Source organism: Protobothrops mucrosquamatus, unplaced genomic scaffold (assembly GCF_001527695.2).
Source record: "Protobothrops mucrosquamatus isolate PMUCROS unplaced genomic scaffold, P.Mucros_1.0 scaffold1573, whole genome shotgun sequence".
NCBI lineage: Eukaryota > Metazoa > Chordata > Lepidosauria > Squamata > Viperidae > Protobothrops > Protobothrops mucrosquamatus.
Genome location: NW_015387737.1, coordinates 371743 through 397604, shown reverse-complemented (window position 1 = coordinate 397604; position 25862 = coordinate 371743). Strand labels below are relative to the sequence as shown.

Here is a 25862-nt window from a genome sequence, read left to right as displayed (position 1 = left end):
CTAAATTCCGCTGAAGATGTTACCTAGCTTGGTAATGAAATGTTTGGAAACTAACCCACAAGCTCAGAGAATGAACCTTTATCCTCATCCTATAACCGAGCTACAGATATTCGCCAGGTGGCAGGATGACAGGGAAACCAGAAAACAAAGTAAAACCAGCAAAATGCATAAGGTAAAATCGAACAAAAGGTGAAGGCAGAATGAGGTTGAAAAACAGAAGCCTTTTCTGCAGGGGAAAAAAAAATATCTTTTGACAAATTGGAGTAAAGATTTCAACACAATAACACTCCTGCTGCACATGATAAAATCTGCCTAGAGAGAGCTGATGGTGCTTTGCATCAGTGCTGCGATATTGTTTGCTGCAGTATGTCAGGCAGACATGCCAACATATGTGTTTGCAGCAAGACTGCCAGTTGGGAAGGAAGATTTAAGCTGACCAAGTAATTGAGCTGAAGTTCCTGGAACCCTTGAGAAATCTCATTAATTTCAATGAGAATTACATAAATATATCCAGAAAAGAATATATTCCACCCACCCCCACTCCCCACTCCCCCAGCCCAATTATAGTGAAAAATCAAGAAGAAGTTTTAAAGGCAGAGATTTGAATCTATGTTAAGCAATGACTGTCCAAGGATTTTGATTTGATCCTCCGCTCTGTGGGGTTCCGTCGGTTATTTAAACCATGTGTTCTCGGCCTGGTATTTAGGTCCAGTCCTGTTGCTGTCAGCATTTATTTTAAAATCTGATGCAATATATTAACTTGATTTGAAGAATAACAAGTAGAATTTGTTGGTGTAGGAGGAGGGGAGATTTGAAACAAAGAGCTGAATAAGATGCAAAGCTTATGGAAATAATAAAATCTCCAATGCTAGAAAAAGAAATGGACTCTTCCCAGGAAAGCAAGTTTACAACCTTCTTGGCAAGTTGTAATCAGACGCATGTAACAAAAGTACATAACCAGCTTCTATATAAACAACAAGCTTACATACCTTCCATTTCCAACAAAAGGATTACATTTTAACGTTACCATATTTTTCACAATTACCATATATAGAAATACGAACCACAACTCTTTGGCCCTGAGTTTGAAGCAAGAATTATCCACAGTTGAAAGAGCGGTTTATAAGGCTTTTTCCTCAGGACATCATTTACCGAATTGTTATTTCATGCTGAAGAGGAATATCCTCATCATATTAACATTTATAAGGCAATTCTATCGCTTTCTCCACATAAGAAATCTCATGGAGACTTTTGTCTTTCTAAAGTCCTTAGAGAGACAAAGCCTACTGTATATTGTTGGTGGTAGAGTCTTAATACAAAGCTCCAGTGCCAATAAAAGTTTGTGACAAATACCTGTTTATAATTCTCTGACAGATATCTTGATAGCTCTGCTAGGATATCGAAGAAGAAAAAGAGGTACTTGCAGACAGAAGGTTTCTAACCCTACTGATCAGAGATATCATGCATCTTCACCCTGGGTTTCACTTAAATTTTAGTCCTGTGCGTCCTATAATGAACCTAAAGCTTATATACTTTGGATACATAATGAAAAGGCATAAGTTATTGCAGAAGTCAAAGGCAATAAAAAAAAGAGGCCAGCAGAAGACAAAATGGCTCAACACATGCCCGGATGAAATAAGCATGAGCTTACAGGAATTCAAAGAAGCAATTTCTGACAGACCATCATGGCAAAATAATGTCCATCAGGTCTCAAAGAGTTGGAAACAACCGAACAAGTGAACAGCATCAACAAAAGTAGCCACCTGGGTTTTTGCAGCCCAGATCTGGAAGGCGCAATGTATGTATACACATGTCTGCATCCCCCAACTCCAAAGTGGGTACCAGATGTGGCTTTTGGACCTAAATGTCTACTTTAAACAATTATTTCAACCAGACAAAACATAAACAACAAAAATCAGTAACCATTTAAGTCATGTTGGCACTCAACAATCCTTGGCCTTAGTTTAAGGCTTGCAATGCCAGCAAACAAACAATTGCATGAACTCAAGAACTGCCATAAATCACACAATTATGCCAACACTGGACTGCTTTTCATATACTTCTATTAACAGCTAATCTTATCATATATTGCCTATGTATGCTTTGTGCTTTGTCAAGCCATATTTTATTGCAATTTATTAAAATGTTTTCTTGGCAGCTTTTGTATAAATGTCTCCTTCGCTAAATTTTTTTTTAAAAAAGACTAATTTTATGCTCTATCATTTCTCATTATAGTGCTGGATTAAAGGTCAAGGGGCTGTTTGTTGGGCTAGGTTGTAAAGATTCATACTTTTTTGATCTTTATTTGTTCAAGTAAAAGCAGCCACTGACAAAATGGACTTGGTTACATACAGTACAGTATATTCCCTCAATTTCTGGGCATTTTCTAAACAAACCTCATTGTCACTCATTTGTCGTGCTGCTATTTTGTGAATTATGTCAGCTAGTAGATGAGCTGAGCAAGTGAGATACTTTTATGCAACTCTGAAACAAGTCCTTATATTTTGACCTTACTCCACTATAATGTTTCATTAAATTCAGGAAGGGGCACTGTGATTCCTTACAAATGGCTGTTCATTTTGCACAAAAGGTCCCAATGTTTCTGTTTGAATTTGACAAGATGTGGACCATTATTGATACATGTTTGCTCATGGTTGGTCTCCCAAACAATATCATGAGCAGTATTTTAACATACCAGTCAAAAGAACAAAACTCAATTCAACCAATTTTTATAACCTTTATACCATATTTTTTTTCTCAACCATAATGCCTGGTTGGTAAATTTCATACCATTCTGCTTCATTTAGAACAAGTTAGCTCTGAAGCCACACAGACTGGGTTGGGCCAGGTCCAGAATTCTGGATTAGATTTTTAAAATGGATTGTGTAATCTCACCATTGCCATGTCCAATACCTACAGACACCGATGATGAAGTTGCAGACAGAATGTGTATACAACTGTTAATTTCTAAACTCAGCTGAAAAGCTTCTCACACTGCTGTCCTAGATAACCCTCAGCTAGAAAAGAGTTTTCAGGTCATATACAGAGTTGATTGTAGAAAAGAGAACCTATGGTGTATGGCAGGGGTAGGCAACCTTGGCTCTTTTATGACTCGTGGACTTCAACTCCCAGAATTCCTGAGCCAGCCATGCTGGCTCAGGAATTCTGGGAGTTGAAGTCCACGAGTCATAAAAGAGCCAAGGTTGCCTACCCCTGGTGTATGGATATGGCACTACATGTCTTCACAATGACATTAAACCATTTACTTATTATTTACTGAATTTTACTTTTCCCTGGAATTTCTTTGTATTTCTCATATATTATAACCCACATAACATCTGTCTTGCCTGTCTCACCACTGACTAAAATAGGCAAACAAATAATACTTGGATATTCTTTATACATTCACCAAAACTATTATTATTTATCTTCATATTGGATTGGAAATAAACTAAGAGTCAAGGTGAGCCATTATCACACATTAAGACATTTCAGCACAGACCATGATTTCTTCTTGTTTTAAATTTATTGCAAGTCATTTGCATTAATATATTAATGTGATTTAATTAAAATTCTGATAATGATGATGCAAATTCATTCTTGGGTTTGAGCTAACTTTTACCCTCTACTTGTAATTTTCAGAAAGCTTTCCTGCCATGTTGTTTCTATTTTATTTTGGATGAATCACTTTCTGAGAAAGAAAAAAACAGTTTGACAAATAACAGCCCAAATCTGGACTTACTTGCTTTCTCAGAGTCTTCCAAGGAGAACTTTAATGAGGAAAGATATGAATTCTTCATTTGTCTCCCTGCTGAAGAGAAAAGAGGAAATGCTTCAAATTTGCAGAATTACTTATGTGCTCTATTTGTTTTAGGTGTGCATTTATGAGTATGCATGTTTTGCTTGTTCCAAGGGCATCACAGAAGTCAGGATGCTGGCCACAACTATGAGATCAAAGTCCTGTCCCTTTTTTATGATGTAATACATGCAAAAATGGGTGAAGCATTGATTGTATGGTTGTGGCCTCCATTCTGTCATTTCATGCCCCCTCCTTGTAGACAGTTCTCTTGTGGGACATTTGCCTTTCACTCAGTTATTGATTTCTCAGCCTTTCCCCCCTGCGAAGGCAAAGAACAGAGAAGAGCAACAAAGATGATTAGGGGACCGGGGGCTAAAACATAAAAAACAGTCCCTGGAAGTGGGTATGTCTAGTTTAATAAAGAGAAGGACAAGGGATGACATGATAGTAATGTTCCAATATCTCAGGGGTTGCCACGAAGAAGAGGGAGTCAAGCTATTCTCCAAAGCACCTGAAGGCAGGACAAGAAGCAATGGATGGAAACTAATCAAAGAGAGAGGCAACCTAGAACTAAGGAGAAATTTCCTGATAGAACAAGAAATGACTTGCCTCCAGAAGTTGTGGATACTCCAACACTGGAAGATTTTAAGAAGAGATTGGACAACCGTTTGTCTTAAATAGTTTAGGATTTCCTGCCTGAGGAGGGGTTTGAACTAAAAGACCTCCAAGGTCCCTTCCAACTCTGTTATTCTGTTAATCTGCTATCCACACTTCCCTGAGTCAGCAGAAAACTATACTGGCAGGAAATTTATTGTCCACCTTGCCATTCCTATCATGCCCTAATTGGCTTTGTTTCAAATCACTGAAGTTACCTAACATCCTTCCAAGTCTCACCAGTTTTGCACAGCTTTAGGATCCCTTTGGAATAAGGGAAGAAACAGCACTTTAAGGATAACTTAAGGTTGTCTCATCTATGGACTGGGGATAAAATAGACAAGACAAGTGTTATGTGGACATAGCATGGGAAAAAAGTGTTTCCAGAACATGTTTTTACTTTGCAGCAGCATCTTTATTCTGCGAATAAATTTTGAAGCAGAAAAGTGTTTATTCTCTATTTTGTCCCTTTGGATCTCTGAGCTTTTTAGAATTGTTTCCCCAGGAAGAGGTGTCTATGAGTAGCCATGTAATCCATAATAGTATCTTTGTATTTACAATAACAGCTATTTTCAATATGTGCCTATCATCCCCCAAAGGTTGAAATCCCCTTTTATCTCCTATTTTGGATACAAAATGTCAAAATGAAATTTACTCATGTGGAGGGAATCTCACTCCATGGTTATTTATCCTCCTGTTAAACCTCCACATGGATCTGAATTATCAGACATGATGGACTATGTGGATATTCTTTTTTTTAATTCATTAAGCGAATAGTACAGGTAATTCTTGGGTTATGACAGCGATTGTGACTAGGGTTGTCATCACTAAGCAATGCGGTTGTAAACTGTGAATGTCACAAGGTCGCATCGTTTAATGACAGCAATCCAGGCAGTCCAAGTTGCTCCAAGTAACCCCAAGACATATGAGAGGTTAAATGGAAAGGAACAGGGCTCAAAGGAATGGGGGAGGCCTTGAGAGGGCCAGCTCAGTTGGGGGAGGCAGTGCTGTGTGCAGTGGCAGGGCAGGGACGCTAAGAGAAAGAGGCACAGGTTTAGGTGAATACAGAGAGAACGAGGAAAGGAGGTTATGGCCCGGTGCACAGGAAGGTCACTGGGGGGGATACTTACCAAAGTGACTTGCAATCTTTCCTGCTCGCTCCCCCATTGACTTTGCTTGTGAGAAGCCTGCAAGGAAGGTGACAAATGATGATCGTGTGACCACAGAATGCTACAACCATCATAAGTGTGTTCTGGTTGCAAAGCATCTGAATCATGATCACTTGACTGAGGAGGTACTGCGATAGCCAGCACTTCAAGGATTGGTTGTAAATATCACCCACTAAGTGCTATTACAAATCTGAACAGCTGCTGAACAAGGGATCAGTAAGCAAGGGGTACCTGTAATGTGGGACACAAAAGGCACACAAAGTGCTGCCTTTTGTTATTGTGATTGGAACTGTGGCTTGATTCCATTCTACAATGAAATCTCTGATCATCTGATGGTATATAGGTTTTCAAAACCATACTCTGTCAACTTATGAGGAGGATCCAATCAGCTTAATTTGAATGCTGCTGCATTTAAGATGTTCCATGGGAACCCTTTTTCCAAGTACTAATTGAATATGCTTACCTCTGGGGCAAAACTCCCCCAGAGTCACTGAACGGGCTTTTGAATGCCTGGAGCAAAGCATCTGCAATCTTTTTCTGGAATAAAAATTTCGCTCTGCATTTTAAACCAGCTCATTTAGAAACAGCGTATGTAATTTCAGCTGAGGAAAAAAAATGATACAGTAACTATAACTAAAGCTCACTTGCTCCCCAAAAGTTTGCATTAATTCATGTTCAACAGGAATACATGCAAGCTCCATAGTATAACGACAATAATATGCCTTGTGGGTCATTCCGTGCCAAACCTTTTGTGTGAGCTTTCCTACTAGACATCAGGGAAGGAAAACCACTAATTTTATAGCTAAAAAAGGCACCTCCCATACACAAGAGTGGGGCATCACCAAGCTTGGAGGGAATCCCAAGATTTGCATAAGTGCCTCCCAAAAACTGGCCAATGTAAATTAAGCATTTCCAGTGGCTCTGCAGAGACAGCTGATGCTAGAACAGGAAATGAAAAACCATGGAAGTAGAGGAGTAGAATAGAGTGCTTCTCCAACATTAGGACATCCCAGGCTACAATATTATTTTAAAGTCAACTTTATTATAAAATAACCTTTCATTCCTAAACTTTAAAAGGACCCAGTGAAGTCTCCTGGACCTATTGTAATGCACTCAAAATATGCTTGCCCAAAATTCCTGAAAGACAAGTATAAAAAAGAGAGAAATGGAGAAGGAGAAAAGGAAGCACAAAGTAATGCTTGTCAATTGAATTGGGGTTTATATAGCTAATTACGTTTAGTTTTTATATCACAAGCAAAACTTTTTTAAACAAATTTTTAAGCAAGTTTTCAGATTTTAAATCTTATCTATCTTATATAAATATATGTAATATGATCAGCAAGAAGGATGAGATGTACTCATCTGAAACACTAGTTTGGGGTAAAAATAATGGCCTTTGGACAACTGTTTCTTATTTTCATTTTTGTTTTGTTTTCAACTGACTTAAGAACATACATTTAAGTACAGGGCTTTTGTGCTTTGTTCTCTCTGGGTAGAAATGTGTTCTGTATTAAAGTTCCTGGATAAACTTGAACAGTCCCAAATCTCAACCTTCAGCTTTATAAAACACAAGAGACTAGGGAAGATAGTGAATGTGGGTTTATGACCAACAGATGGTGTAATTGGTGTCAGAGATGTTTTTATGTTAAGGGGTCGTAGGTTCAGCTTCCATCTGGAACCTTCTTAGTTCTACTGTATATCTAAATGATTAAAGCTGCTCCAGGTACAAAAAGGTCAAAATATCATCACCTGCCTAGAGGAGGGAAGCATTATTTTAAATGTGACCATTAATTACTGTGCTCCTAACTTGTGAGAGTAGACCTTTTAGGGATTCTAGTACTAGATCTTGGTAGGAAAGAGAATCTTCTGTTCAAATTACTTAATCTCTTCTGTGTGGGGCATTTAGATTCATCAGAAATGTATACCTGAAGGATTTACATCTAGCAGTTCTAAGACCATATTATCTTCCCATGAAGTGGGAGTAAACAAAGGATTTGCCAGGCAAGGCTGGGAATAATTTGTTATAAAGAACTGGTCAAGCTCTATGTGATCCAAGAAATGGATACCAATGCCTCATCAGACATGACATATATAAACCCTTCTAGGATAAGTAGCATTCTACAAAACACAATAAAAAAAGTGAAAAACACTATGCAATATAAGGCAGGGCATTAGACAGAAGACAGGGAAATCTAAACAAGCCTACTTAACACAAACACTACTCACTATACTGTTTCATATCTTTGTGACCTTGCAACCTTGTGGTTGAGATGGGTGACAAATAAATGTAATAAATAAATAAATAAACTATCACTACTTCATCTTGTCTGTATACTCTGTATTGTCATTTGATATTACACTTCTTTTCTTTTAGCAGTTCTCGTCCACCCAACTACAATTTTCCTGGTCTTTCCCTTCCTTGTGACCCATTCATCTTCTTTCCTATTTACTTTGAGATTTGATTCTCATTGTCTCACTCTGCGTCAATAAACATCTAATTGTACTTTCTTCATAGTATTTAATTCAATTTGCACTCAATCCACATTCATTTCTATTCATTCATAACCCTAACTTGTTTTACTACATATACCTTTTTAGAAAATACCCCACAAAGGACAGGCTGCACAGGTTTATTTAATTGCTATAAGCTTTTTGCCATGCGTGTGTGCTTACTCCATTTTTCTATCAAATGCAATTACTTTGGTCTTGACACTAATTTTTAAATATATCATGATTTCATCATACAATGCAGTTCATACTCGCTGAAAATCATTGAGGCTTTCGAGCAGTAACACATCCTGCGTACAGAGATACAATTTCACATTCTCAATGAACATAGCACTCCCCATAAATAATAATATCAAACTATAGATATATATCCTTGTCTTATTCCCTGCTTTATGTTGAACCATGCACTAGCCTTCCATTTATTTTTATGCAAGCTGTACTTCCACCATTTAACTCTCATCACATTTAGCAACCAACTTTCAGCTTCATATTTGCACAAAACATCCTTAATTCAAACCACATTCTGTAAATCAATAATTAAACAACTCTTCAGATCATATAAAACAATTAAACACTTTCTCATATTCCTATATTTCTTGATGAATTGCTAAAGAGCAAAAACAAACCCTGGTCCACATAAGCTCTGCACATCATAAAATTACAGTGTTCTTCTTAAATTTTGCTAATTGCCATTTCTCATATCATTTCAATCAGAGGAAACAATCTTTAATGCGTTGAACAGCATCAGGTCTAGAAAGGAGCTATGTAGTACTCCATTTAACACTTTCCTCCAATTTGATAAAGAGGTATTGATGCACACTCAACTTTATCTTGTAGCTCAATCAAATGTTGCCTGTGCAACTGCCTCCTTCCATTTTTTTTCTTGTTGAAATGGTGTGCAAGTGCACATACAGTATCTTATTTCTGAGAAATTGCCATATAACCTGTTTCACATTTTCACTGAGTTTTTTTCCTATCGGTTAAGGACAGGTCAAAGGAACTGACTCCCTTATGTCTTCTTCAGTCCTCTGGAAAATGAAACAAACTACACCCCCAACTGACAGGGCAAGCTACAGTATATAAACACCATTCTCTTCTAGCACTGAAGATGTTACCTAGTAGGGTAATGAAACAGCTGCAAGCAAACAACAAAGCTCAAAGAGCACCAAGTCCTCCACAATAAAACAATTGGCAAGTCCACTGAGGAATTATGGGGCCCTTCAAATCTTGGCCAAGTTGATTCTAAACTGTATTGCATTTTCACTATGTGTCTCTTCTCTGAAAGTTCTGTAATTTGGTTCAGGAAGGTATTATTCAGTTTTTATTACTGCTTGGCTGTTTCTTTCATTCACACATTGTTTTGTCTCCTTTGCACTCTCACTCAAATGCTCTCAACTGCATTCTTAGGCTCAGATTCCTACAACTCCATATATTTATCTAGTTTCGTCCACGCAGCACTGTGCAGGTTTCTGGAACTCTAAAATGGCCGTGCATGTTGATTTTTAGTCTCTATTGAACCTTGGATTGTCCTTGCATAATATGTTCTGCTTCGAAGAGGAGAAGTACTGGAATAAGAAGTAAGAGAGAACAAAGGAGAGGAAATGCACTTTTTAAATTATAAAATTGTCTGAAGTTGTGTGTGAAAGCTCTTTCCTGACCATTATAAATCCCTTTCCACCTCCAATTTACCAAAGATTTGTTTCAGAGAATGTGGAGATACATAATTTTACATCCAAAAGGTGGCCCAGCTGCAAAAACACAGAATATGCAGAGCATAAGAAAAGGAGCTGCAAGCTAGCTCAATGTTGCCTGCTATATTTCCGTTCCAGATATTACCAATACTTGCAACTGAAGCTCATTTAAACAATGGCAAAGGGATATTTCCAGGTTCACACAGCAAGGGGGGGGGGGAAAACCCCCAAGAATTAGATACAAACTATTGCAAGATGCTAAGGGAAGAGGGGGTTTGGGTCTACCAGATTTGAAATTGTACTTTGACGCTTGCTGTCTGACTTAGCTGAAAGAGTGGGTGAACATTCAGAACAAGAGACTACTTGATTTGGAAGGTCATGAATTAAGGTTTGGATGGCACGGTTATCTATGGTATGATAAAGTTAAAGTCAATGTGGATTTTAACAATGCCATACTAAGAGTTTGGAATAAATATAAAACAATATTCTCTACAAAGTTGCCTCTTTGGGTGTCCTCACAGGAAGGGGTTTCTTTTAGAAAATAAATGGTTGAGAAGCGGGACTGGTGGACTGGTAAAATGATACTTTTCAACTGATTCGTATTTATGATGGTCATGAGATCACCTTTTGTGACCATGACTTCTGGCCATTTTCCCCACTTACGACCTTTGTAGCATCCCTATGGTCATGTGATCAAAATTCAAATGCTTGTCAAGTGGCTCATACTTATGACTGTTGCTGTGTCCCAAGGTCCTGTGATCACTTTTTCCAACCTTTTCACAAATAAAGTCAATGGGGAAGCTATGTTCGTTTAATAACCGTGTTACTAATTTATCAACCTCAGTGATTCACTTAACAATTGTGGCAAAAAAGTCGTAAAATGGGACAAAACTCACTTAACAAACGTCTCACTTAACAACAGAAATTTTGGGCTCAGTCATAAATCGAGGACTACCTGTACTTTGCTCCTTTGAGTTGTTTCAAGTCTGGGAAGTGAAGAAAGTTTTGCAGATGACAGGTGATGAATTCTGTTGCCGTACAACTGTATATACTAGATCTGTTCTTTTTAATTTACACAACTGTCGTTCTTTGTCCATGCTGGGAGGAGGGGTGTCTGTTGGGGGAGGGGCACTCAGGTAAGGCAAGATGACAGCCATGACTGCACACTCAAATCTCTACAACTTGTTAATATGCATCACATGTAAAAAAAAGGGGGGGTCAGAGTTTCAATCACGGTACAGCAGCTGCCATCTTGAGGTCTTTTTAAATTTTGTGTCTCCTCCTTCCTGGAGTATGCCTTTTGTTGGATTGTAGCAGTCCTGATCTTGGGGTTTATGAAAAAGAGCCTCAACTTGGCTGTTTCTCCACAGTCTCCAGACTCCTGCCTTAGAGTCATATGTTGCTTGTAGAGAGAAATGCTCTGTATATATATACATAGATGCCTGACATAGAAGAAAAAAGATTTTTGAGAAAGTTAGTGTTTAATTTCACTGTGACGAGGTGTAATTTAACATGTCAGCCTTTTGGCTGAAAGAGAGAGCCAGCAAGCTTATTCCAAGCTTCAGAAAAATATTTTAGGTCTTAGGCCAAGAGGAGAATGAAATTGTTAAGTTTGTTTCCTCACAAAACACACTGCAGGAGGGAGGGAATCTCTGACACAGCTCAACCGAAATATAAGCAGACTGGCTGCTAAAACAGCATGAAAATAGTTTTCCCTTGAACAATTTTCTGTAATCTATTTTGGGTTAGAAAATAGCACCTGTGCACTTCTGACCAAATGAACGTAGTTAACCTACCGCCAGTGATTTCAATTATATTTGGTAAAGCCGTAGGGCAGATTGTTTCTGTTTCCTGTGCTCCTGAATGTGCTAAATGTTATTTAAATACATTCCAGAATTGCACATTGCAAGAACAAACCCCCTGGAAAGGGCTGAAGTGAGGAGAAGACATGGCCAAGAGACAGATTATTCCATGGAGCTCTGGAACTAATGTTCCAGCAGGACAGAATATGTGCATGCGATCTCTTCCCAAAGAGAAGAGGACCTACTTCACCAGAGCTGAACTGATTTCAAGGAAGCGTGTCAGTAAATTCATGCCCCAACTGTGGGCATGTGATTCCTGACACATTTTATTAAGCCAGGCTTGCTTAGCCATAGCTTATTGAATAACCCACTGCTGGCTCAGTTCATAAGCATTAAAACATAAATCCTTGTTTACTATCCAAAGGATTGGATAAACGTAGCCTACTAAGCCAACACTGAACAAGCCATAGGAAGGCTTATCACAGTACTAGGTCCCATCAGGTATGTGTAGATGCGGATACACACATACATACACATTTCCACTCAACATTTGGTATAGGGGTACCAGATCAAGGTTGCAAAAATCTGAATGATCACACAATGGCATAACAAATTAGAATGTTCTGTCTTATCATGGTCATCTGCTTTTTGCAGTCCAGGTCAGAATCTTTGTACAAAAAAGCAAAAGCTGCTTTACAGCATACGCAAAGAATTGTGTGTAAACTGCCCATGATAGCTTCCTATACTGCAGTGGAGAAGCCGGCAGCAATTGTAGACTGTTCTGAGGTGAGAAGGGCAATGTCCAACATTGTGATAAAAATAATTCAATTGAACTAAGTTAAAACATTGTCAGCATAATTATGCCATGGGGAAAGAGGGGGGGGATGTCATGGGTAAGAGATGACACCAAATGTCACTGGGATGCAGCAAGGAGGAGCTTAAGAAACAAAGGATGAAAGGGTTGCACTTCTCCAGGATCACAAGAAAGAGTACAGAAAGAGGAAAGAAGAAAAGAGGGCAGAGGAAAGGGAAGACCAACTCAAGGTGGCAAATACTAATTATTCCCTGTGAAAGCAAAAGATATTTTAACTGAATATATTACCATTCCTCAGTTTCTGATAATCCAAATTCACTTGCTGAAATGTAAAGGATGTAAAAACTTGATTGGCAATAAGCTGATCTAAAATACTAATACTGTTACTCGCTCATACTGTAAATTCCAAAAGAAGGCTTTACAGCAATTATGACACTGGGATTTCCACACTATATATTGTTCACATGAAGACATACTTCCATCCTTTCAACTATGCCTTGCAGCTCTTTATCTTGGAAATACAGCTGAATTTTTAAATAATTCGGTGAGAAAAGTATCTAATTGTGTGCTCTGGATGGTTTCTGAACCTGATCACTTGGATTTAATCCGAAAATAAAATGTAAGGTCAGGAAAATTAAAGTCCACATAATCCTATCGTAGCCATATTTGAGTAAAAGAAATCTTTCAACAAAGAAAATATAGGGGGATAGCCTAGATCAGAGATGTCAAACTCACATGACGTCGCGCAGCGTATCGGGACGATTTTGCCATTGCTGGCAATGGGGTGGGCGCGGCTTCTGGATGACGTGTCCGGCCCGTGGGCCGGCAGTTTGACACCTCTGGCCTAGACTGTAGGGCAATATCCTTTCCATTAAAAAAAAACTTAATAATTAAATAATCTATTTGAAATACCTTCCAGATATTAACATCCATTTCAACCAATCTTGGAAAATAATGAGCCTCTCTAAATCAATTAGTAATGTTTTTTTTTGTCTCCAAATTCATGGAAGCCTAATCCTAATCCAAGTGGACTTCCATTACAATAGGAATTATTTTTCATGTATTTATCCAGTCAATGAAAACAAGGGGGGATTGAAACGAAAGAGCTTTCCTATTAATAATAAATGATTAATATCAATATTTACTATTCTTAATAGATGGTGAAAATCTCTAGCGAGTTTATGGGATCAGATTAATCTTAGATGAAAGATTTAATATCTATTAATATTAAGAATAGTAAATATTGATATTAATCATTTATTATTAATAGTAATGTATGGTAGTATAAAATACACAGTTTGATAGACTTACAGTACATTTTTACAATTGACAAATGGAGAGCTCTTCCCTGGAGTAATTATTCTAGGATATTTACAAAAAAATCGAACTTTCTCAGAACTGTGAGTGAGCAGTTGGTTTATGATATTCTTCATTCTCAGGTTGGACCAAGATAAAGGCAATGTCAGGGGGTATGGCAAAAATGCTATCATGATATTCTAGGGCCATGGGTAGGGGTAAGTGAGGAAAGGCCCATTAGTTCATATTTCTCCATGTTGTGCAAAAACAAAACATGTACCACATATGTGCATATACTCACCTGAATAGACATCTCCATTTTCTGTTGCAATGAAAGCATTACATTCATATGTGCTGAAGGCATACGCAGGATATTTCTTTTGCTGCTGTAGTACATTTTATAAATCTTCTAAAGATGCAACCTTGGTGTGCAGTAGCAGCCAGATATCAGCAAATGCCAACACTCCACAGGTCGTTTTGAAGTAATAAACTCCAGATGGAATGGAGGGGTGGGAGGGAAGAACAATAAAGACAGTCCACCATTCATCACAGTGAACAGGATCACATTTCAAAAGTGAAAAAAAGAGAAATATACTTAGTATACTTCAACTTCTCATGTATTTTTATGAGTTGAGAAAGATAGATTTCAACTCTAAGAATCACACATTGTTTTCCAAATGTTTCCATTAGTTTAGTTTTCAGTCTTCGAGATGGTAAAGATATGGAAGTAATTGCATACTATCTATTTGCATAAAGACTGTTTTAGCACCAGCTCGTCTCAGCAGAACAGCACTACTTCAAACATTTTCCCTGTAGTTTCCCTGTTGCAAGCACATAATTCAAGCACAAAATAGTGAATCTGTGGACATATTTACCTCCAGGTATCCTTTTTGAAGGCAGGTGGTCACACTTAAGACACTTTCAAACAAAGCCCTGTTATTTTCTCAGAACGCCATTGGAGCTAAAGAGCCTAAAGGCAATCTTTTGAAATAAAGATAATGCTAGAGGTTGGGAATGTCTTTTCAACCTACCAGCTGCACACTATTTACCTTTGAAATAAACTATTAAAATATTAATGTATATTATTATTTCAGTCCAGATAGGATAAGAACATCAGGAGAAGCTGTAGAGCAGGGGTAGTCAACCTTGGCTCTTTTATGACTCGTGGACTTCAACTCCCAGAATTCCTGAGCCAGCTCGTGGACTTCTGGGAATTGAAGTCCACGAGTCATAAAAGAGCCAAGGTTGACTACCCCTGCTGTAGAGGGTGACTGCGATACCACATTGTTTATCCCTACACTGGGCAAACTCATATAAACATAACACTATGTGGAAATATGGCAGTATCTATCTTGATTCCACTTGAACTGAGGCTTTGTAAAGGGTAGTAGCAATAATCCTGAGGAGCAACCAAGACAATGGTCAGACAAATTTGAGTCCAAGGCAGAAACATAATTTGAGAAACCTCACAAGACTTGACTCTCCCTAGGTCTCTTGAAGATACTGTAAAGGGAGGAGGGAGGTGCATTCAGATTTTCAGGATTGATTGCAACCTTTTTAGGTACACCAGACTGGGAAACCCATGTTATGAATCTTGATGCTACTTTTATTAAAAGATTACATACAGGATTTTACACATCCCACCCTTTATCTTCAACAGAACTAAGGAGAGGGTGCTCTTACTCCAGATATATTCTCTGTCATTTCTCAATATATGCTGAAAAATTCTATTTAGGAATGTTGCCTTTGTTTTTCCCACTTTCTCTTTAAAATTCTTTTGATATCTAGATATGTCTTCATTGCTATGAAAAGGGAATCTCCCATTACAATCTTCCCCGCATGCAAACCTGAACATTACACAGCTACTCTTATGGTTCAGGATTCGCAAATTCTGCATTTCAGGGTTTTGAGCAAGATGACTAAAAAACACCTTTTTTCTTAGCACTGGGGTGCTTTATTCTAAATAGCTTTGGAGTATTTCCTTTACAATTTTAAGTATTTCAACAATCCTTTCCCCTCAGGTGTGTATTCTATTTCATTCCATTCCATCACATAAAACATTACAGTTTCTGTTATTAAAACCCTTCATCACCCTGCCCAGAAGGCTGATAAATGCAATTCAGATTCATAAATATAAGTAATATTGACATAAAATGTTTGATTTCCCTGAACTGGATGGATACAGATGGTTTGTGTGTCACAATGAAGATTGTTAGAGCTGGTTACAATTGCAGCCTCAAAATATGCTCCCATAATTCTATAACATTCATCTCTAAACTATGGTTTACACCCCAAACATTTCAAGAGAACATATGCAGATGGTATACTAGTGGCTCAAAGATACTAGGAACACCAGTTCAGGTGCTGCACACTCAGGTGTGATTACATAAAAATTCTGCTCATTTTCTATATTGCCAAATAATGCCTGGAGATTGTGATGTGGTCCATGTTAGTGTATTCAATTTGCATATCATAAATTTGTCTTCATATTTGTCAAATTTGTCCAAATCTGAAGAACACTCTGTATTGTAATTATTTATCTTTATAACTTATTTATTAGCTTACTGAAGATAATAGGAATTAGGGGTCAAATACCACATATTTTGATATTTGGGGGGATAATTTGGAGAGGGTTTGACAGTATCATCTAATTATGTAACAAAATGTAAATCAACTATTAATTTAAAATAACTGTCAAAACGATACTTAAAATTTGTGGCAGAAAGTGCTCCAAATCAGATTCAGTTATTTTTAATTAGAAATTATTGTTGTAATTGATGCACACAATTAGGTACAACATAACAAAGAATTCAGAAATAACTCAAATACTGGATCAAATATATGTTTTTATTAAAAAAATACTTCCAAATATAGCACTGGAATCCATTTAGCAGCAACCAAAGAAGGCACAAGGGTAAAGAATCCAACCTGAACATATTAGAAGATCTTAAACATAGTCTTTGGAACCCTACTTGTGGCAATTCACATTACAATTATCTCAACATCTCAGCTACCTTGAAGGTTACAAGAATATTGGCATATTGTAACTTCTGAGGTATAACAGACTGTTGCTTTACGCAGGGGTAGTCAACCTTGGCTCTTTAATGACTCGTGGACTTCAATTCCCAGAATTCCTGAGCCAGCTAAGCTGGCTCAGGAATTCTGGGAGTTGAAGTCCACGAGTCATAAAAGAGCCAAGGTTGACTACCCCTGCTTTACTGTAATGTTCTGCAAATCTATGCCAAAGACTTTAATTCTGATCTCAAGCAATTACATTCTAGGTATAAAGTTTGGAAATACTTTAGTACAGATGATATGAACTCCATGCAATGACATGTAGAAATTTCTAATTAGTTAAATTTTTTAGCAGTAAGTATATATAACATAAGATACCTTTACTAAACCAATTTATCCACTGATTAAAGCACCTATCAAATTACTGTTGTATTGTCTTTGTGTCCAATTTTTATTCTTGCTGCCAGGTACTGGCATTCAAACTCTATTTCATGAAGACATCAACCTTGCATAATACTCTTTTAATATACAAACTGCATATTCCACATGAAGTGTAAATAGGTAACTTTATGTCCATATTATGGCTTTAAATGACTGTACATTATCAGTAGTTGGGGCACTGGTGTAAAAGTTCAGTACATAGTAAATAAAGGTAAATGGCAACTCATAATGGTACTGGAATGATATGAGATATGCAATTTAAATTCAACAAAGATTTTAAAAAAGCTAATGTTTTCAAGAAATTCAGAGGTGGAATGAGCTAAACAAAAATTCACATACAAGGGTAATAAAAGCTCCTTAAATACTTAATTCCATAGGATCCCATGTTAAGTATCTATTTTGACAACAGGGTTTCTTTTTTTGAAAAATGCTCAAAACTGTATTTTATTAAGAATGATTAAATTAAGAATATTCTGTAAACATTCATATTCTTTCATGTACTTTAACATATTTCAAAAAAAATGTTATGCATTTAGAAAACTAGGGAAAGACTTTTGAGAACAGAGACATCTTGCTCAAGTGAAATATTAGAGAAACAATGATTCCCAATTTAAACTATCTAAAAATAGAGCTAAACCTTTATACATATAGTGTATGTTCAGTGTTCCAGTATTTGTATATCTGTTTTTGTGTGTGAAATGACCCAATAAAGTCCACCTTTCAGTTCCATCAAATGATAATCCAAATAATTTAAATCTCTGAAGTGCAAGTCATTACACTGTGAAAACACCAGCACCCTAGTGTTGTGTGAGACAGAAATCCAAGCAATCCAGCCTCAGGTTAGTATAGATTCTGCAGCTTCTCTGATAAGGGAGGCGGCTTTTTCCAATTCCTGTTCTGTTTGTTCTACCGTCACCACAACCCGTATGCTGGAAGGGACAAAAACAGTCAATTGACATTTATTTGCTGTAGAGTAAAAAAAGAAAAGAAAAATGGCCTTACAATATCTAGAGATTAGTATAGGTAGACCTGTACATACTGAATGAAGTTAAAAACTGTACTTAGATTTATTATATCAATTGTGATGGCTACTTTCTTTCCTAATGCAATCAATAGTTTGGTTATTTTCCAAGCCCCACAAGTTATTTGAGAGATTATATTTGTCTGTACCCTCAAACCCATGCAAATCTGCATGTCTTTTTAAAATCCATCCTTAGCATATCTTAATTCTACCAAGACCTTCTTGGATTAGCAACAAATGACAGAGTCTAGCCTAAGAACGTAGATTGTTTTCCCATTGAGGTTCTATTTCCAGTTTAAGATCTCTCCCTTTTAATAGCTTGTGTTTTTGTACTGTTATAGATATTGATGTTTAAAGGTTGGACAACCCTTTGTCTGAGATGATATTCCTGCCTTGGGCAAGGGATTGGACTAGAAGGCCTTCCAACCCTATGATTCTATGACAGAATGGATGGGTTTCTTTTATTTGTACCATTTTGTCCCAAAGGTGCTTTTTTCACAAGGCAACCGGACTTTGTTTTTCTTTGATTCACACCCATTTGCACTACTCAGGTGACCCTGAGGACACAGATAAGCCTCCAGGGGCTTCAACAACTTGCTAAAAGAATGCAAATGACCAGCTGTCTGCAAGGAGTATAAATCCTGCCATTCCCCATCACCCAGTCAGAGCTGAAGCTTCTTGGATGAGAAGCAAATGTCTTCAAAGAAAAACAAGAAAGTCCAGTTGCCTCGTGAAAAAAGCACCTTTGAGACAACCATGACCTGGATGACTGAGAATCTCCATAGACATTTGTACCCTTTGTAGTTATTCTACTTATAATTATAATAATGCAAATTGTTGTCATTGTTACTATGTTCATGGACTATGCAAGTTGCTTTGCCTGCTTCTATTGGGAGAAAGGTAGATTTAAAAATGGATAAATAAAAATACACACAAACAGGACAGTCAATCTGCGAAGGAGGACTGTTACTCCAAACAGATAATACTGGGATTGATTGGCTGTTAGAGAGTATCAACCATAGCTTAACATGTTTCATGATTCCATCAAGTTTGAGGGAGCTTCATATAAAAATTCTTGTTTCTTATTTCTACATTCCATTGTTCAGCCACTGAATAAAAAAAAATTCTGTAATTGTCTTAATTTCTATTTAATGGCAATCCAGAAACATAGTAGAAATATTTAAATATTTAAAATTCGTAAGTTCCAGTTCAATCTGCCATAACTATACTATGTAACTGGGCCCAAAAAGTTTTATTGTTAATAGAATGAAGTAGTTACTAACCTGGGTGGAGGGAGATATTTTTCTTCTTTTTCCAAATAGCGAGCCTGAGTTAAAGCAATACCTCTGTTCATACACTGGGAAAAAGACATAGAACCAGTTATATAACTAATATATAATAACTGCCAGTTAATGTTTTTATTATGAAGTACTGCTAACATATAATAGGAATTTTCTTTGGTCCTAGTTTTTATCCACGTTTCTGCTGTTGCCATTTTCTCTTCCCTTAAACACATCCCTTCCCATAATGCACTTCTCTTCTATCAGTTCTCACTACTATTCCTTTCTTCTAATTCAGTGTTTCTCAACCTTGACAATTTTAAGGCATGTGGACTTCAACTCCCAGAATTCCACAGCCAGCATTGCTGGCTGTGGAATTCTGGGAGTTGAAGTCCACATGCCTTAAAATTGTCAAGGTTGAGAAACACTGTTCTAATTAGTAAAAACACTGTTGCCATCTGTGCATAGCTTGTTGTCTGCTTCTATCCATGATTATTTATTTATGGATTAACATAATGCATAAATCCAGCTACTCTGATTCATTTAAAAATTATGGATTCATGTTATATATAAACTCAGCCAAAATGTTAAGGTGCTGACTCCAACCTCACTTCTGTACTGCATCCTGAAGCATACAGAACCTTTTGCGGCTACTAACAACTCTGGTTTCATGCCATAGCTCAATTAATAATAAAGCACAGTTAATGTAAAATGAAGTTTATTGAAACAAGCCACTGTTGTGATAATCTAGGTCTGCTGTCCTCTCTTTGCAACTATACCAGCAGTAATAGAAGACAGATGCAATTTAGTTTAAGACTCATGACAAAGCACGGAACTATTGGGCCATGTTTCTTAACAAGTCCAGTTTTGAAGGATTCAACATTTGTAAAAGAAATCTTACATATTCTACAATTTCTTTCAGTAGTCTCATGTCACTTTCTCGAGATCCAGTACTTTCTTCTAACTGGAGATGTAATGCTGGGGAAAATGACTGTCCCACTAGTCGTAGACCAGGAATCCTACAAGAAGTAACCATGTTAAATCAAACACAAGGTGATAAATGTCACTGAAAAAAAACCTCAAGTGTGAAATTATTAACAATTTTACTGCAACACTGAAATGAATATAACACACTGCTTGGTTTTGTGCTAGGCTGCAAAGCAGGAATTACATAATCAAGTCCACACTTCACCTCAAGGCAGATGACCTAATCACTAAGATCACTACCCACAATCTTTCATAAGAGTAGAAACAAACAGCATGTGATAAAGGAGGTTGTTAGGGTTAGCTAACCATGAATAGTTCTTCTATCTAGCCTGCCTGATCTACTTTTCTGCTCCTGTTCAGGTCAGCTATATCAGTATTTTTCTATATGTACTTGTTAAGCATCAAAAGAAAAACATTCCCGGATTAGATGAATGGTAATATTCCTGGGATACCATCTAATTTTAGATATTCCAAGGGGCATAACCATGCTACTTTTGGACATGCTCCATGGAAGCAGTATGATTAGGCATTGTTCCTGCAATTATCTCTTTTCCCACTGCTACACAAGCTATTGCTCTATGACTGACAAGTTGAAAGTCATGACGGCACTGAGCCACTTAAGAGTTGTATATGCCAAAAATATACTTCTAAATCTAAGATGAACAGAAAAAAGGCATTTCCTAAAATGTATTTTTGCTGCTACCAATTATTCACAAAAGCATTGCCAACACAGAACTGCTAATCTAATTAACTGAATTAAATAAACAAAATCAAAATTGAGAGTAAAGGGACAATGTCCTAAATGGTTTATTTAAACTCAATGCAAAGATGTGCATGAAGACTCTTAAGCCCATTATTTTAGAAAGGGACTGGGGTTACTTGTAGAAAATCTTAATTCCAAAAGATAACAGAATAAAAATGCTACCAATGTATATTTACTGTGATTTTGCAATATAGCAGTCATTTGTTATGAAAGTTGTTTATTAACAGAAAGCCATTATCAAGAGACAATCAGCACCTACATTAAGATCACAATGTAAGATCACAATGTAAGCATGTAATATTATCTAAAACATAGGCAATTTTGAGCCTAAAATATATTTTATTATTCAGATTTTTATACAAGATAAATTTCTTGATTATTTACATGTTACAATAGTATACAAAAGTGCACTATTTAAAGAAGAATAATTCAATAGCAACATGGAATCCAAGAGGCTCGTGATAAATATGCAATCAATTGAGATCGGTTTGTAATCATGTGGGAACTTACAATCCCAATGGAGTGCTGTTGGTAATTATAGAAATTATTACAAACATTGCCAAATTGTCACTTGGTTCAATAAATATGATTTTTTAACATATATATATATAATGAGAAAGCAGCAGGTCCAGAATTAAAATAACATATACGTTTAATTACTAATAGACAAAATACTATTTTATTATGGGCCACTGTTACTGGTAAACAGCAAGATGAAAATTGTGAAATCAATATACAATATTCTCCAAAGCATGCTGATTGTTGAATTCAGTCAGACATTTCTAACCAAACAATCTGTTAAAATATTTCAGAAACTAAAATAATGGGTGTAAAAGGAATAGCTGGAGTAATGTGAGAAGACACCTTTGAACCTTCGCCAAATCAAAGCTTTGACGTTTTCAGGTTTTGGCCAAACAACACTCTGTAATAAACATAGTCTGAATTTCTAGAGGCTGCTATACAAACCTCAAGTTGATTTCTATGTTACTTTCGTCAGTTACTTAAAATAAACTGTCATCTGACTCAAGTACACATCTCGTCAGAAAAGAATAAGCAAAGCAAAGAGACAGACACCGGCCCTTTCAGACAAAAGGTCAATCAACTAGAGTGTGTGAGAGAACAGCAGTTAGCTTTTATAAGCAAGCTGATCATATTCTAATGCAGCAGTTCTCAAAGTGTGGTCTGGAAACCCCGGGGATCCCTGAGAGCCTTTCAGGGGGTCAAAAAGTCAGATACATATTTTATCATTTCTCAGTTTTAATTTCTAATATAGTATATATCGATAGATGTAATCCACATAAATCAAAACTCTTTGGGTCCTCAATCATTTTTAAGAATTTTAAGAAAGGGGTCCTGAGGCCAAAATGTTTGAGAGCCACTGTTCACCAGGAACACAGTGGAAATCCACACAACTTTTACCCAATGAAAACATACTGTACGTGAGAAAAAAAATGTATCAAAATATTGGGGTTAAAACAGAAATATGCCAAATGATTTATGCCCAAATTGTTCTGTGCAGGGTACAGCTAGTTTGGGGTGATTGATGCTCAAACATGCGTATTTAGTCTGGATGTGAAAACAAAGCAAGAACGTTTTGTTTTGGATATAAACTTCACCCCCCCCCCTAATTCCAGGAAAATGTGTCTGGAGGAAAGTAAAAGTGAGAAAAGCAAGAATATTTGGTAATTGAGAAGAGGCAGGATAGCACAAAAGAAAAAGCTAGGTTGGGAAGTTCAAGGTGCAGGAGGAATGATGAGTTATATCAGGCTGGAACATCAGTGCCTGATGAGAAACATGGAAGGGGAAAATGTACATAAGGGAAATATTTGGGAAGATGTAGGACATGGCCATTTAGTAAGATATGTTGGAACATATAACTGGGGGAAGAGAGAGCTCCACTACCCCATAAAAATCATGACAACATCCTTCCAGGTATGATTTCAAACAAAATTGGTAGCAAAAATAATTCTAGGTTTTGTTGTTCCTGCTGAACTATGGCTGATCCAGTATAGTTCTGCAGAACATCTGGAATATGACATTTTGGTTTTAGGTCTGAAACAAAATATTTTCCATTTTGTTTTAGAGCTTTAAAGGAGAAACCAAGTACAGATTGATGGATAAGAACTGCAAAAGCCCTAATCAAGACTCAGAGGACTGTAACCTGACATCTCTTGTTCAAAATATCCTGGGATACACAGGCATGATTTTCACACAAGAGAGGTTCAAATAACTGCACCTCAGATCTGGTCAATAGTCTCTGCATTAATACAGGAGCTAAGCCTCCTTAATTCAAATGGGATATTTTTCAATAAGATAGTAAGTTTCTTAGTAGTAAGAAACCTGTTTTTTACACTAACTATATCTTAATTGTGTCCCAACTTTCGTTTAAGATCTATTGCATTTCTGTTATTAATGTTGTATTTTCTGGTAATAATGCAACTTCCAAGGGAAAACTAGCTGTGGTTGCCTAAAAACTACTTTTTATATATGTTTATTATGCATTACAATTTATAATACATGTCTAGAGTATCACCAAAATACCTGCAATACTTATTTTTTGAAAATTTCTAAATTTCTATAGTAAGAAAGTATAGCCTACACTGTACTACAATAAACTGTTTTCAACTCAAAAATATTTTGAGTTGAGTTTTTTTAACTACACCATTCTAGGCTATAGCTACAGTAAAAAGCAGTTGTTCTTACTAAAGTAGCTTAAATGTAGAGCTTAAAACAGTAAATGTTTCCATTATTGTAGTCTCTTCAAAAGGCATTTTTCATGTTAAAGTCAAATATTAAATGAGATGACAATGAATTTACTTACCCTTGTAAAGCTTTGTATATTTGCTTACATTTTTGTCTTAAAACCAGAAAAATACCTAAACAAAAAATAAACAAAAAAATCCTTGAATATCAGTTTAATTGGTTAAACACGACATACCAATTTAAATAGCTATTTAAGACTAGATTGCAATTTGTTCATTCTTCCTGTCTTTTACCTTTCCAGTGTCATAAGAGAAAATATACAAATACATCTCTTCTCTGCCCTTGTGTCTGCCCTATGAAACATTCTTCCCTCTGAAACTAGATCAGCCCCATCCCTTTTGGATATTCTGAAAAGCCCTCTGTACTATGACTTGTTTAGGCGGCTCTGCTGTTGAGGAATATGATGAATCCCACAACTGGAATACAGGAAGTGAAGGATACTATTTGTTTGAAAGGAATAGAAGCAGTAGAACAGAGAAAAGGCTGAGCAGTATATTAATGATATCCATTCCTCAAATATCTAAATCAATGAATTTGCTAATGTTATAAGTTAAAATAAGTGCAGGAACGAGTTAAGCAATACTGTTGTTTGTGTCTATTATTCACCTTCCTAAAAAGGAGGAGCCATGAATGAAGTTTTATGAAAGCAAACTGTAGAACTTGCAAAGAGGTAATGAATTTGTAGTAATGATATTTTTAATTTCCCTGAGAGAGCACAATCCATCCAGGAAATTCCCGACTTGCCTTGCTGACAACATTCTCCCTCAAAAGTCTAAGAAGGTAGAAAATGATTAGCTATCCTTAACTGTATACCAATCAAGAGAGAAAGCTTAATGGAGAAAATGGAAGTGGCAGAAACATTGGAGGAAAATAACCATACAATCCTGATTTTAAAGGAAAATAAAAACTACTCAAAAATAAGATGAATGTTCAAAAAAGTGGATGTTGGTAAGTTCAGAGCAATGCTAAGTACTATCCTGTGACAGGAGAAAAACCCATCCAGTTAATTAGAAAAATAGCCTAGGGCGGTGTTTCTCAAGCTTGGCCACTTGATGATGTGTGGACTTCAACTCCCAGAATTCCTCAGCCAACCAGCCGTGTTAAAGGAGATACCAAAAATCAAAACTGCAAAGAAATCCAGAAAGGAGGAAAGCATAGGATAGATAGCAAAAGAAGCTACATAAAAAGCTTCAGAAAAAAAAAGATCTATATAAGAAATGAAAAGAGGGTTGGAAAGCCTTCAAAAAGGAAGACTACAAATAGGTTACCTATTGTAGATTTGGGGAGATGGCACTGGGAAAGTCAAATTCCATAATGAGTCAAAGATAGTGGAAGATATCAAAAAAAAATTAAAAGAAAGAATGTAGATATTTTCAAAATAAAAGGATAGAAAAGAATACAACTTGGCCAATAGAGGCAAAATGAAGAAAAGTAGATCCATTTAAAAAATGTGGTCAGGGAATATGTCTTTACTTTGAACTATGCCAAAATTTTGGTGTAATTCATCTGATTCTGGAGATTTAAACAAAATCTCCAGAATCAGATGAATTACACCAAAATGTTGGCATAATCAGGTGAAAGTCAGGGTAAACTCACGTATATTACTTATGGAGAATCCTGGAGAACTGATGAAGTGCCAGATGAATTAAGAAAAACAAATGCTATTCCTATCGCCAAAAAAGGAGAAAAAGTTCAATTTTGGGCTTCGTCAACTAAGTATAATTTCTAAATTATGGGAAGTCATCGTCCACTTTCCTTTGGTTGATCTCGCTTTGTCTATTGTGAACAGTTTTGAGTACCACCTTTTAATAAGGATTCAGAGAAAATGGTCCAAGTTTAAAGAAAGGGTGTTGCAGATG

General features: G+C 36.6%; 1 protein-coding gene across 1 annotated transcript in view; it reads right to left on the bottom strand.

Moving 5' to 3' along the window:
* Positions 1-16574: 16574 nt before the first annotated feature.
* SPTLC1 (serine palmitoyltransferase long chain base subunit 1) overlaps positions 16575-25862 on the bottom strand; it is a 40352-nt gene continuing 31064 nt past the window's right edge. The window contains exons 16-20 of the mRNA XM_029285370.1: positions 24062-24116; positions 20392-20509; positions 19494-19567; positions 17254-18118; positions 16575-16825 (exon numbers count right to left, since the gene is read on the bottom strand). Coding sequence (XP_029141203.1) covers positions 18025-18118; positions 19494-19567; positions 20392-20509; positions 24062-24116 — 341 coding nt within the window. The 3' untranslated portion in view covers positions 16575-16825; positions 17254-18024. The remainder of the gene's footprint in view (positions 16826-17253; positions 18119-19493; positions 19568-20391; positions 20510-24061; positions 24117-25862) is intronic.